This window comes from Rhinolophus sinicus, linkage group LG06, assembly GCF_036562045.2.
Source record: "Rhinolophus sinicus isolate RSC01 linkage group LG06, ASM3656204v1, whole genome shotgun sequence".
NCBI classification, from domain to species: domain Eukaryota; kingdom Metazoa; phylum Chordata; class Mammalia; order Chiroptera; family Rhinolophidae; genus Rhinolophus; species Rhinolophus sinicus.
The window spans coordinates 51500019-51512206 of record NC_133756.1 but is presented as its reverse complement, the minus strand read 5'-3'; the positions used below and the strand labels follow the sequence as shown (position 1 = coordinate 51512206).

At 36.4% G+C, this 12188-nt stretch overlaps 1 protein-coding gene across 1 annotated transcript in view; it reads left to right on the top strand.

Annotated features, from left to right (window-relative positions):
* The window catches only part of KYAT3 (kynurenine aminotransferase 3), a 31320-nt gene that overhangs the window by 1464 nt on the left and 17668 nt on the right, over positions 1–12188 (top strand). The window contains exons 3-6 of the mRNA XM_074337058.1: positions 1816–1965; positions 5802–5888; positions 6677–6802; positions 11260–11388. Coding sequence (XP_074193159.1) covers positions 1816–1965; positions 5802–5888; positions 6677–6802; positions 11260–11388 — 492 coding nt within the window. The remainder of the gene's footprint in view (positions 1–1815; positions 1966–5801; positions 5889–6676; positions 6803–11259; positions 11389–12188) is intronic.

Here is a 12188-nt window from a genome sequence, read left to right as displayed (position 1 = left end):
AATGGAGTGCTAATATGATGTTCCTGGATTGGAAGGCTAAATATTGTTCAGATGACAGGTCTCCCTAAATTGATTCATAGCAGAGTTTTTGAAGCACTGACCTGCGGCTGAATCTGACCTACTCCTGATTTTGTAAATAAAATTTGATTAGAACATAACCATGCCCATTCATTTACATCTTTTCCAGTTTTTGTAAATATATGTGAGTGTGTATGTATACGTGTTTTTATATTGGTGTAAGCACTGAGAATGGTGTTGCACTATCACCAGCTTAAGACATTGGTCACCTCAGGAATGGAAAGGAGGTAATGTTGAAGAGAAATTATGTTTTTCACAAGTCTTTGCCTAGTTTAATTATGTGAAGCACGAATTATTTTTGTAATTAAAAAAATTTAAAAACGCATACCCTTATCATTCTAAGAAAAGGTGTTTAGTGTTTATAATTGCTTTTAGATCACCCTTTGCTAGAATTTGTTAGAGCTGGTATTAAAATGAAATTCAAAGGAAATTTTGGATTTCTAGGAGTGGTGACAACCTTCTCTTGTTCCTTTCACAATTCATGTATATTTCTTGAGCTTGATTTTACGTGGTCGTTTTCTCTTGCTTTTTTTTTTTTACTGGCTATGTCCTGTCCTGACCTCTATTATTAATTATAACCAGTGTGTCTAATATTATAATCTTCTAATTTCAAAATATAAAAACGTGCTGCAGCTTTGTTTTTATTGATTTTAATTCAGTAAAGGGCTGGGAGATACTAGCCAATATTCTGAAAGGAATGAAAAAGAGGTAAATAAGTGCATCTTTGACAAAAGAAAAATAAAATGCCTCCTTTTCTTCCTATGAACTGGGGTGGACAACTTAGGAGGAACCTAAGAGCCTTTTACCACACAAACCGGGGTATATCCAACCAGCCTCTCTCTTCGCCTGCATCCTGACCCAGTTTATTCCTCCAGAGCCCAGGTGCTTTCCAAACGCATATGACCTGCCCTTGGACGTTCACTCAGGTGACAGAAAATCAAGGTGGTTTCCCCAAAAGCATATATATTTCAATACCAAAAAAGACAAGGAGGGGGATAGGGAAGGAAAAGAAAGAGAAGGAGAGAAGGGAACAGAACATGGAAGAGAAGACTGAGAAGGAGCTATTCAAGGCCTCCCCACATCTCAGACTCTGTGCCTTTACAAGCCCCTCATTCCTCATGTGAAAGTTGTTCTCCTAGATCACTTCTGCTGTCTTGGCTCTCAATGGTGGTAATGTTCCATTTCTTCCTAACATTTGCTGTCACATCAACACTACTGTGTGTTTCTTTGGTGAATTTGTTTTTTCCTTCTCTCAGTAATCCATTGGTTGGATAACATCCAGCAACTTAGGAGAAGAGACTCCAAGTGTATACGGTTAATGCAGGTTTTATGGCTGATTTTAACTGGGAAAACTATCCAACTCTATTCAATATAATTTAATTACTGTCCAAATAAAGTACTTAAATATGATCTAAATACTATCAAAATGTACTGTCCAAAATATATTTCGTGTTGAAGTCCATTTTTATTCAAAGCAAATACCTTGAAATTTTGTATTCTAAAATCAATCATTTAATAGGAATTTTTAAATCATTAACAAGTCTTCATGACCATTCATATAGGAACCCTCTGAAGGTAGGAAAAAATTCTGTTTAGTTTATTGCCAATTAAAAATGCTACTTTTCTTTGGATAATTATAAAACCCAAATTTTAAAAATTCTTACATTTTACAGTCAAATTACCTCAAAGAAGTAGGTCCCATAATTCAAGGCTTTTTTCTTCCTTTTTATTCAACAGGGTCATCCGTCACTTGTGAAAGCTCTCTCCTGCCTATATGGAAAGTTGTATCAAAAACAAATCGATCCAAATAAAGAAATCCTTGTGACAGTAGGAGCATATGGATCTCTTTTTAATGCTATTCAAGGATTAATTGATGAGGGAGATGAAGTAAGTGCGTTAACATCGTCGACTTATACATATATTCATCATTGTCATTTTGTGCTACTTTCAATCTTTTACTTATTTTACGCTCTTTTTTATTTTTAATTATTTTTGAAGTGTAATGTAGTAAAGTTCACAAATCCTAACGGTATAGCTTGATAAATTTTCACATATGTACATATATATGTATGTACTCGTATATCTCCATGTATCCACAAGCCAGTTGAAGACGCAACACATTTCCAGCACCCAAAAGGCTCCCTTTGCCCCTTACTAGTCTCTATTCTCCCAGAGGTATCCACTCATCTGTCGTCGTCTATCACCATAGGTTCCTTTTGCCTGCCCTTTAACTTGATATATTAATAAGAGAGTCATATGGTATCTTCTCTTGAGTCTGGCTTCTTTCACTTATTTTGTCTGTGGCATTCATCCATTTTGTTGCATGCAGTTTATTCTTATTTTTACAGCTTATTTAGATAAGGGCAGGTGGAAGGGGCTAGCGATGATGGGAAACAATCAATATCTTAGATTTCACTGCTAAAATAACCTTTAACCTGAACACAATCAACAAGTATTTTGGTCACTGTCCTTTTGTGCCCAGTACTAGCAGCATAGTGTGAGGGATATATTAGGTTAGTGCAAAAGTAAGTGCGGTTTTTATAATTTTTTTTAACCTTTTAAACCACAATTATTTTTGCACCAACTTAATGTAATAAGGTTGACTGATTTCTGCTATTTACTTAGTCATGTGATGTAAGACCCACTTTGGCACCAAGTTTGGTCAGCTGTGCCCCTACTTTGCCACTATCATTCTAGTACCCCTGCTTCAATATCTCCGGACCTTTTTTGTTTATCAGGAAGCATTGCATATCTCCTTTGTGCTAGGCACTGTGGGAGAGATTTTTAAAAGATGGTTTCTACATGGAAGTAGTTCCCTGTCTAGTAGAGGAAATAGACTTTTAAACAAATGAGGAAAAATGTAGTGTGATTGTCAATATGGAGAGTGTATAAATTATGATGGTGACAAAAGGAAGAAGTGATCAACTCTGCTCATATAGGTCTGGAAAGCTCCAGAGAGGCAGTGCGTCAGCAGAGTCTGAAGAATGAACATATTTGCCCTGATCTACAAGGGCAGACAATTAGGTTCGTGAACTCATCCTAGTAAAAGTGCTACATACCTCATTGCTGAATATCACTACGGTCACCTTCGAAATACTCCCCTTGGGAAGCTATACACCAATGCCAGCACCTAGTCCACTCTTCAAAGCAATTTTGGAACTCTTTTTCTGGAACAGCCATCAGAGCTGTCATCGTATTACCCTTGATGTCCTGAATGTCATCAAAATGTATTCTTTTCAATATTTCCTTTATCTTTGGATAAAGAAAGAAGTCATTGGGGGCCAGATCAGGTGAGTAGGGAGGGTGTTCCAATACAGTTATTTGTTTACTGGCTAAAAACTCTTTCACAGACAGTGTCGTATGAGCCGGTGCATTGTCGTGATGCAAGAGCCATGAATTGTTGGCTAAAAGTTCAGATCGTTTTCGTCTAACTTTTTCACACAGCCTTTTTAGCACTTCCAAATAGTAAACTTGGTTAACTGTTTGTCCAGTTGATACAAATTCATAATGAATCAAAAAAGGTTAGTAACATCACTGGAACAAGTTTGTGAACTTAATTGTCAGACCTCATATATTATTAATTCCTCTCTTTGAACTCTCGTAGCATTTTACTGTGCCTCTTTTGTAAAAGATGCCACTGTTACTTTGTGTCATATTTTTATTTTACATCACTGATTCCCTTTACTATGCCAGCCAGTAAGCTACTTAAGGAAACATGTTAAGGAAGTACAGTCATGCTTTCGTACACACAGTCTCCTTCAATCCTATAAAACAGTTGAAAGTTTTCCCTCGTGCTTTGATGTTGTTCATCCTCTGTTGTTTCCTCCTCTGCACTCCCTTGGAGTGTCCCAAGGCTCAGCCCTTGACCTTCTTTTCTCTCTGCTTTCTTCCCTGGTCATCTTATCTAATATTTTGAAACCACCCACGTCACTTTCTATCATTTTGACCTATTTTATTATCTTTATAGTATTTATTACTATCTGAAATTATTTAATTTCCTTCCTTGTTTTCTTGTTTATTATAAGCCTCTCTCAGTAGAATATAAGTTCCAGGAGAATATAGTTTATTGCTGTACTGCCGGCATCTGAAATAGTGAGTGCTCAATAAATATTCTTCAAAAAGGGAGTGGAATTGTTTCCATTGTGAAAATAAAGAAATTACAGAGAGGACTACCAAGTGTATTCTTTCAGTTCGACCTCCATCCTCCCAATATATTTTCCTTGATTGAGCTTTCGCATCATATCAGGCCCTAAGTTTCTCACCAGAGTTACTAAAGTAGATCATCCTAGTCCTTGAGAATCTCACAGACTAATTAAACACTTGCAGGGTTCATTTCTTTTTCCTCCCCAGTACCTAACATCTAACATAGCACATTGCATAGTAGGTCTGCAATGTGAGTTGAATGACATGCAAACAAAGGAGCTTTAGAATGTAAGGGCCTCATTTGACTCTTAATGAGAAAGGCCTTGAACAGGTATTTCACACCATAGGAAATATAAACAGTAAAAAGTGCAAATTTAGAACAATAATCAGGTACCATTAATTTAACTAAGAAAAAGTTAGAGACCACTTAGTATAGACTTGTGAAATGATAAATTGTTGTTGCCAGATTTTTCAAAAGCAGCTTAGCTATGTATAGAAAGTGCCAGAAAGATGTTTCTACCCTTTCGTCTAGCAATGGCAATCATGTGAATTTATTCAGCAAATTGTTTTAAAATAGAGAAACTATACATATCACAAATGGACAGCATTGTCATTTATACGAGCAAATCGTAAGAAAATTATTTTAGAATTCCATAAACTCTCAAATAGTCATTAAAATAATAAATATTAAAACTACAATAATATGAAATTTTCGTGAAATATTGCTAGGTTTAAAAAAGATACAAAGTAAAGGTAAATGTTATATAATGGTTATAAATTATGTGTTCAAACTCTCCTTATAGAGAAGCAGAAAGTCAGGATGCTAGATCCAAGCTGGCAGATTTCGGGAGGGACGCTGACTAGACTGGCTGGATTGGTCCACTGACCTGAAAGCCAGCACATGAGTGATTGAGAGAAGAGAGCATGCAGGGGCAACGAGTACATTCCAGGGACTAGGGGAAAAGATAGAATCCAGGTATGTTACCCGGAGGGGAAGTGTGGTATTAGACAATAAGAATAGCATCCTAACTGATCTCCCTGCATCCACTCTTTGTTTCAGGATGCTTTTGACAAAAGGGAAACACCTTTACTCTCAGGATAATACTTATAAATTAGTACTCCATAATAAAGAGCATTGCAGTGTTGTCTTTCTTTATAGTCTGGCTTCTGCCACCATTTCAAACTTTATTTTATAATTTGCAATTTAAAGAAACTCTTAATGTTTTTGGCTGGAACATCTCTTTGAGCGTGTGATAAGAGCTGTAGCCCTTCCCCATCCCCCTCTCCCCTCCCCCCCAATCTACCTGTGTGCATATAAAATTTTGCGTATAATTTCAAGGGTCTCCACTGCAAGCCTATCTGTAGATCTTCCTAAGAGATCAAGGACTCCCATTAAGGTTCCTGACACGTTTATCCCCAAGGTCCTTCCTCTCGGATATTAGCTCTAGGGAGGCAAGGTGTGTTTTTTTTCACTGCTGCATCTCAGCATGTAGTATAGTACCTCACACGGAGAAGTTACCCAATATTTGTTAAATGAATCAGTGATTGATATGTGGTGTTCTTATTTGATCTTATTTCAGGTCATAATAATAGTGCCTTTCTATGACTGCTATGAGCCCATGGTGAGAATGGCTGGAGGAACGCCTGTTTTTGTTTCCCTAAGATCTGTAAGTATACCGATATGATTCACATGCTTTAAGAAGTTATGAAAATACCAATTACTTTATCACCCATAAAGTTTCTACTTCGATTACATTTTGGGATTTACTGTGTATCTCTATGGTGACTGAAGTTAACAACTTTAAGAGGGGAGCTTTTATTACTTTATCCTGTGTTTGCCATGTGTCTGTGTTGTATCAGCACCCACATTGTATGTAATATTATCTTTTGTGGCCACGTATCCCCACCACGGACTGAGTACCACCAGGTCAGAGACCGTTTCTGACTCACTTTTATAGCACGGCTCCCCAGTGATTTAGCAGTGCACAGTATATGCTGGGTGCTCAATAAATGCTTGTTAAATTCTGAAAGAAGTGATTTTCTTTTTTTTTATTCTGCTATTATCTTTAGGAATATAATCAAGTATAATAGCTTTGTCTTTTTAAAAATCTTACCAAAATAAGTAACACACTAAGGTGAATCACAGAATCTTCTACCATCAGACTTGTTAACCATAGCTGTCTCATTTGAAGGAATATAGGCACTTTAATAGCTGTTAATGTTGACAGAGTCCATTTTTCCACCTAACAGGTGTGAACATGAGCCTCAAGTCCTCTTGGGCTCTTAAGGTAGAACTAAACCTTAGTTGTTTCTGTTTATTTTCTGAGTTAGTCATTTTTTTTCCAGTTATATTTGCCACGCCTTTCTCTAATTGTTTTTCTTGATTAGGTTATTTATTTATAAGCCAGCAAATGAATTAATTGAATTAAATCACATCTTCATTCTTCATGCTTAGAAACCTGTTGATGGGAAAAAATGGTCGAGTTCTGACTGGACATTGGATCCTGAAGAACTGGCAAGTAAATTTAATTCCAAAACCAAAGCTATAATACTGAATACGCCACATAATCCCATGGGCAAGGTAAGTGAGTCTTTGATCTCTTTATATAGTCTTCTGATCTATCATTTTCTCACACGTTGAATAATAATTGGTTCTGTTCTTTCGTATACATTAAATTGATCACCAGGAGACTGGTGAGTATATTTTGAGAACTACCACAAAAGATGTGGCAACACAGGGGATTTGATTATGTGATTGGATTTGATTTATAAAGGTAAGAACCAGCTACAGGTGAGGATCTTAAGCAAGTCTGATGCCATGGCAATGGAGATGATGCACGCAGGCTGTTTAGAAGGAGAAACTATAGGGCACAGAGTATAGCATTGGAAGATGGGAAGGGAACAAGCAAGTATGATTCTGAGATCTCTAGCCTGGACCACTCAGCAGTGATGAGGCTTTTGCTAGAGACAGAGATGTGGAAAGGACATCCAGATCTGTGGGGAAGAGTTGAGCCAAGGTAATTCCTGCTTCTTATGCTTTAGTCTTGTCTAAGTTTCAGTATCTGAGAGACACAGAGGAGGAGATAATCTGGAAACACGTAGAATTATAGGCCTGGTGGTCAGGATCAAATTTTGAGGGGATACATTTTTGGCAGTCTTCAAAGTTTTGTTGACCATAGAAGAGAATGGATTTTCTCAGGGAGAATATATGAACAGAGAAGAAGGCCAGAGATTTGCAAAATGTGGTGTCTTAACACAGCAAACTGTGGGTCTATGTCAAAAATTGCATAAGAGTTCATGTGACTTCACCCACCTGATTGATGAGATGACCTCTCTTGGATCATTTGAATTGTTGTTCCCCAGTAGAAAATCAGGCAAATATGGAAATTAATTTTTTGGTAGATGTTTTTAGATTAAATTTTATTAAATTATTATTTAATTATTTTATCTAAAATTATTTGATTTAAAATTTGTTTGATTTATTTAAAATATTTAAGTATTTTAAATATTTATTTAAAATAAAGTAATTCTATTTAATTATTTTGTTAAGTTTATTGAAATTTTATAGATTAAGCAGAGAGGAAGAGGCATCTACCTAATGTTTAAATACAATTTTATATTCAATATAAAGCATATGTTCATGCCTGTGAGAATGACTCAGAGCTTTAGTTTTAGTTAGCTCAGTTTAGCCATATTCTTTCCAAAAGATTACTTCAAATGGTCTTAGAATTATTTTTAAGCCTGTATTGTATTTAAACCTTATGTTATATGATAGACCTTTCATGGTAAAAATTTTAATCGATAATATTATTTGCTAGAGATATCAAGATACATATTTTTAACTTAGATTTTTTTTTAGTTGTTGTAACAGCCCATAAAGTTAAAACAAAAAAATGAACTCACTATTTCATTATTTAGAGATTGCAATTAGGTTGCCTGAAAACTTATTCTGTCAAATACATGAAAGATGCAAAATGGCCATTCCATCAATTTGCAGAGTGCAATAGTAGTTCTTTAATATAATACAATCAGGCTTTCTAGCCACACATGAAATTAGCATCATCTTCATGTTGTCACAGAGGCAGTTTTCCCTGAGGTAGGGCTCTTCATCATGCTTCTAATCTTTATCTGACTTCTATTGAAGCCTAAGTCGCCTGTGAATGACTGTTACAGCTGCTGTGGCTGGTTGAGGGATCCTGGGTCATAAGTGAGAAGTGCAAAGACCCATTGCCTTTCAGATAGAACTGCAAGCTAAACTTACTGATACTAGATATGGGTTTTTTTAAATTATCAGACCTGCAAAGATTTTTTTTTTTGCCTCTAGAGTATTAGTCACACTCTGCTTTGGTCGTTCATCTGTTCTGCCTGGCTACGTGCATTAATGTTTGTGACTCCCCAAATTTCTGAGACTGAGAGGACATGAGCATCTAGATGTTTTAGAATGACTTAGGGCACTTTGTATTGAAATAGTAGAATTTGTCCTTATTAGTTCAGATTCTTGATTCAAATCATATCTCTGGGTTTCAGTAACATGACAAAAAGAAACCACTAGTATAGAAGAGATATACTAATACACTGATATTTATATATTAATCCATTGATATTTGGAAAATTAGTATAAAGTTCTTTGTAAGCTGTTTAGCTGATCAACTTACTCCTTAAAAAAAGACATCCACTTTTATATGGCCACCAACAAATTAGTTCTCCTTTTGAATACTATAATTAGATTTTATATTTTGTGAACAAAACCTACATTTGATATGTGAGTACTTTTTAACTTCCTTCTTCTGTAACTTATAGTGAAAATACTCGTATGCTAGAATTATATTAGTTTCTCTGGGTATTTCTTATTTTCAAAGACTTTATTTCTATATATTGTTCTTACTAATAAGCCTTTCTGATTTGGGTTATGTATTATTACTTTAAAGGAAGTGATGCTCTGCATTCTACATAGTTTAGCTTTTCTCTGGTCAAATAGGAGAGTGGTACATGTGTTATGGTGTGCTTTTGAAATATTTTGGAAGACTAGGAGGTGATATGATTATTTATATCAAATATTAGAATATCCCTTCTTTGAATGGACCCTGTAAATATTTTCTCCATTTATCGTTTTGGTTTTTGTTCTCCACAGAGAATACAATTAGAACTTTTCTGATTTATATAGTTGTCCTACCTTTACGAATATTGGCAGGTGTTTCGTGATAGACTGAAATTACGTATGCACCCATTTGGGAAATTTCTTTAGCTACCTTACATTTTAGTAGGCACTGTACTTGCCTCATGAGATTAAGAAAACAGCTTAACCCCCTTAGAGATGGGTATTTATTTTCCCTTTGTTTGTACAAAACCTCTTAGAACAATACAAGAACATCTATTATACCTCTAAAAAACAAGAGTAAAGCTTGTGGATTGCATGTGAAGAACTTCACAACTAACTTATTTAAGGAATCCAAAAAAAGTAGTTTTGTAGGTAGCATTCTCAGAGAAATAATTTACCATTGTCCAGCAAAATTCACAAACTCTTGCATTTTATACCTCCTGGACTTTGTTATCTGTATTCCCTTTGCCCAAAATTGACCTTCCTTCCCCCTTCTCTGCCTGGCAAAGCCCTGTGTGGCCTTCCAGGTCTCAGCTCAAGCATTATGGCTGCGGAGAGCCACCCCTACACCTATGCTAGCACAATACTCCATGCCTGTTGCCAAAATAGCACTTATCCCCCTTTGTTGCAGTTGTTGTACTTGTCTCCTACCCCCCTAGGCATGAAGCTCCTTGAAGATAGGAACTGCCTCTTTCTCGTCTTTGCTTCCTCTTGACCTAGCTTAGTCCTGGCGTCTGATTGTTGCTAACAAATGTTTGATGAGTGAATGAATAAATGAATGAATGATTTTATTAAAGATATTGATCAATTTGAAAACCTTTAACAGTCGTTTTTCATTATTCGTGGAATCTATATTTGTGAATTCGCCTGCTCACTAAAATATATTGGTAACACCAAAATCATTACTTAGGGTGCTTCCTTTGCAGACATGCTCAGAGCAGTGAAAAATTTGTCACCTGATGTGTATGCTCCCAGGTGAGGTCAGCAAGGCAACACTCTGCCTCCTTGTTTCAGCTCATGCTATAAGCAAGTATCTTTTTAATGGTGATTTTACTGTGTACAGTGGCACGTGGGCATAGTGCTGAAGTGTTGTCATATGTTTCTAAGTGCAGGAAGACTGTTGCATTACAGAGGAAATCATGTGTTAGATAAGCTCCATTCAAGCACAAGTTCTAGTGCTACTGGCCATGAGGATAGGAGGGGGTGTACCTGAACGGTATGGGGCTTCTTTTGGGGTGAAAAAAAAGTTCTAAAATTGATCGTGGTGATTGTTGCACAACTCTGGATATACTACAAACCACTGAATTAGGCACTTCTATGAGTGAATTATATGGTGTGATATTTATAGTTCAATAAAGTTGTTAGCAAAATACACATATACACACATGCACGCACACACATGCACAGATTGCTGGGCCCCACCCTTAGAGATTCTGGTTCAGTAGGTCTGTGATGCATTCCAAGAATTTGCCCTTCTTACAAGTTTCCCAGTGATCTTGATATTGCTGATGTGCAGACCACATTTTAACAATCATTGACCTAGGGATCCTGGAGAAAGAGACTCAGAAAATGGGCAGAGTAGAGGTAAGGTAACCAAAGCTAGGACCACAGCCAAAACCGTGCCATAAAGTGATGAGATTGAGCACACAGCTAACACTGAACACAGGGTGCCGTGGGTTGTGTGGCCGCTGCACGGAACCAGTCCTGAACACTTCCTACTGGCACCTCTGCCACTCCTGCCCTTCAAAGTAATTTTGCTACTTAAAATTAGTCAATCTATTAAGTGTTACTTAGGTGTGCCCTATTGCAATGTTTTCAAGCGTTGTAACATTTTTAGCTATGCTTGGGTTAAAGTTACATTATCTTTAAACAAACCTAGTAAAATAATTAGACTGAGTACACTATGATACATTTATGTTTTTAGGTTATACAAAATGTAGATTAATTGGAAAGCACTTGTTTTACTTTTTTGTTTTTCTTTTTCTTGTTCAGCCACTTTTCCAGGCATGTGGGAGAGAACAATCACAATAGGAAGTGCTGGAAAAACTTTCAGTGTAACTGGCTGGAAGGTGAGATGAATTTAATTGCTTACAAACAGGTGTGTGCTTTACTTCCTGTAGGGTTTTGTGTGTGTGTGTTTTAAATGCATCTCTATTCAGTTTACATAGGTTTTTATACTTACCGATCTTTTGCTTATTATTTACTCGTTCAGCTTTCATGTTGGCCTTTATTCTTTTTGAGATCTAATCATTTCTTTAAAAGAAAAATAAGGTAATTTTTCATAAGTAACCAACTAATGACACTTTTTTCTTTGCAAAGAATGTTCAGATGACTGCATGTTATATAAAAGGAGAAAAATACTAATAGCTAATATTTTGGCACTTATTGCCAGGTTCTTAGTGCTTAGTGCACGTAGTGATTCCTTTCATTCTCATAACCACATTATGAGGGGGTATAATTTATTACCCTCATTTTACAGACAATGAAACTAATGTACAGAGAAGTGAGGAGACTTGCCTGACGTTACACTGCTAATAAATTCAAACCAGGGCTGGTAATCTAGCTTCCAAATCTTTGCACTCAACCACGACAGTATGTAACACAATAACAATTTATCCAATTGTGACTTGCTTATCTTCCAGCCTCACCTCTCCTAACCATGGCTAAGAAGCAGGGAGTATCAAAAAATGAGGCCTGCAGACACAAATTATGGAAGAGTCCCATAGGCCCTGGTTCAGTTACTTTTATCTACATCTAATTCAAACGAGCTTTGGTACTGTTTTTCAGACCTCTATCAGAAGTAGCAACCCAGAGGAGAGGAGAAAGCTAATTAGGACTGCATGCATTGTTTACCTTCTGAGGGCAGAGT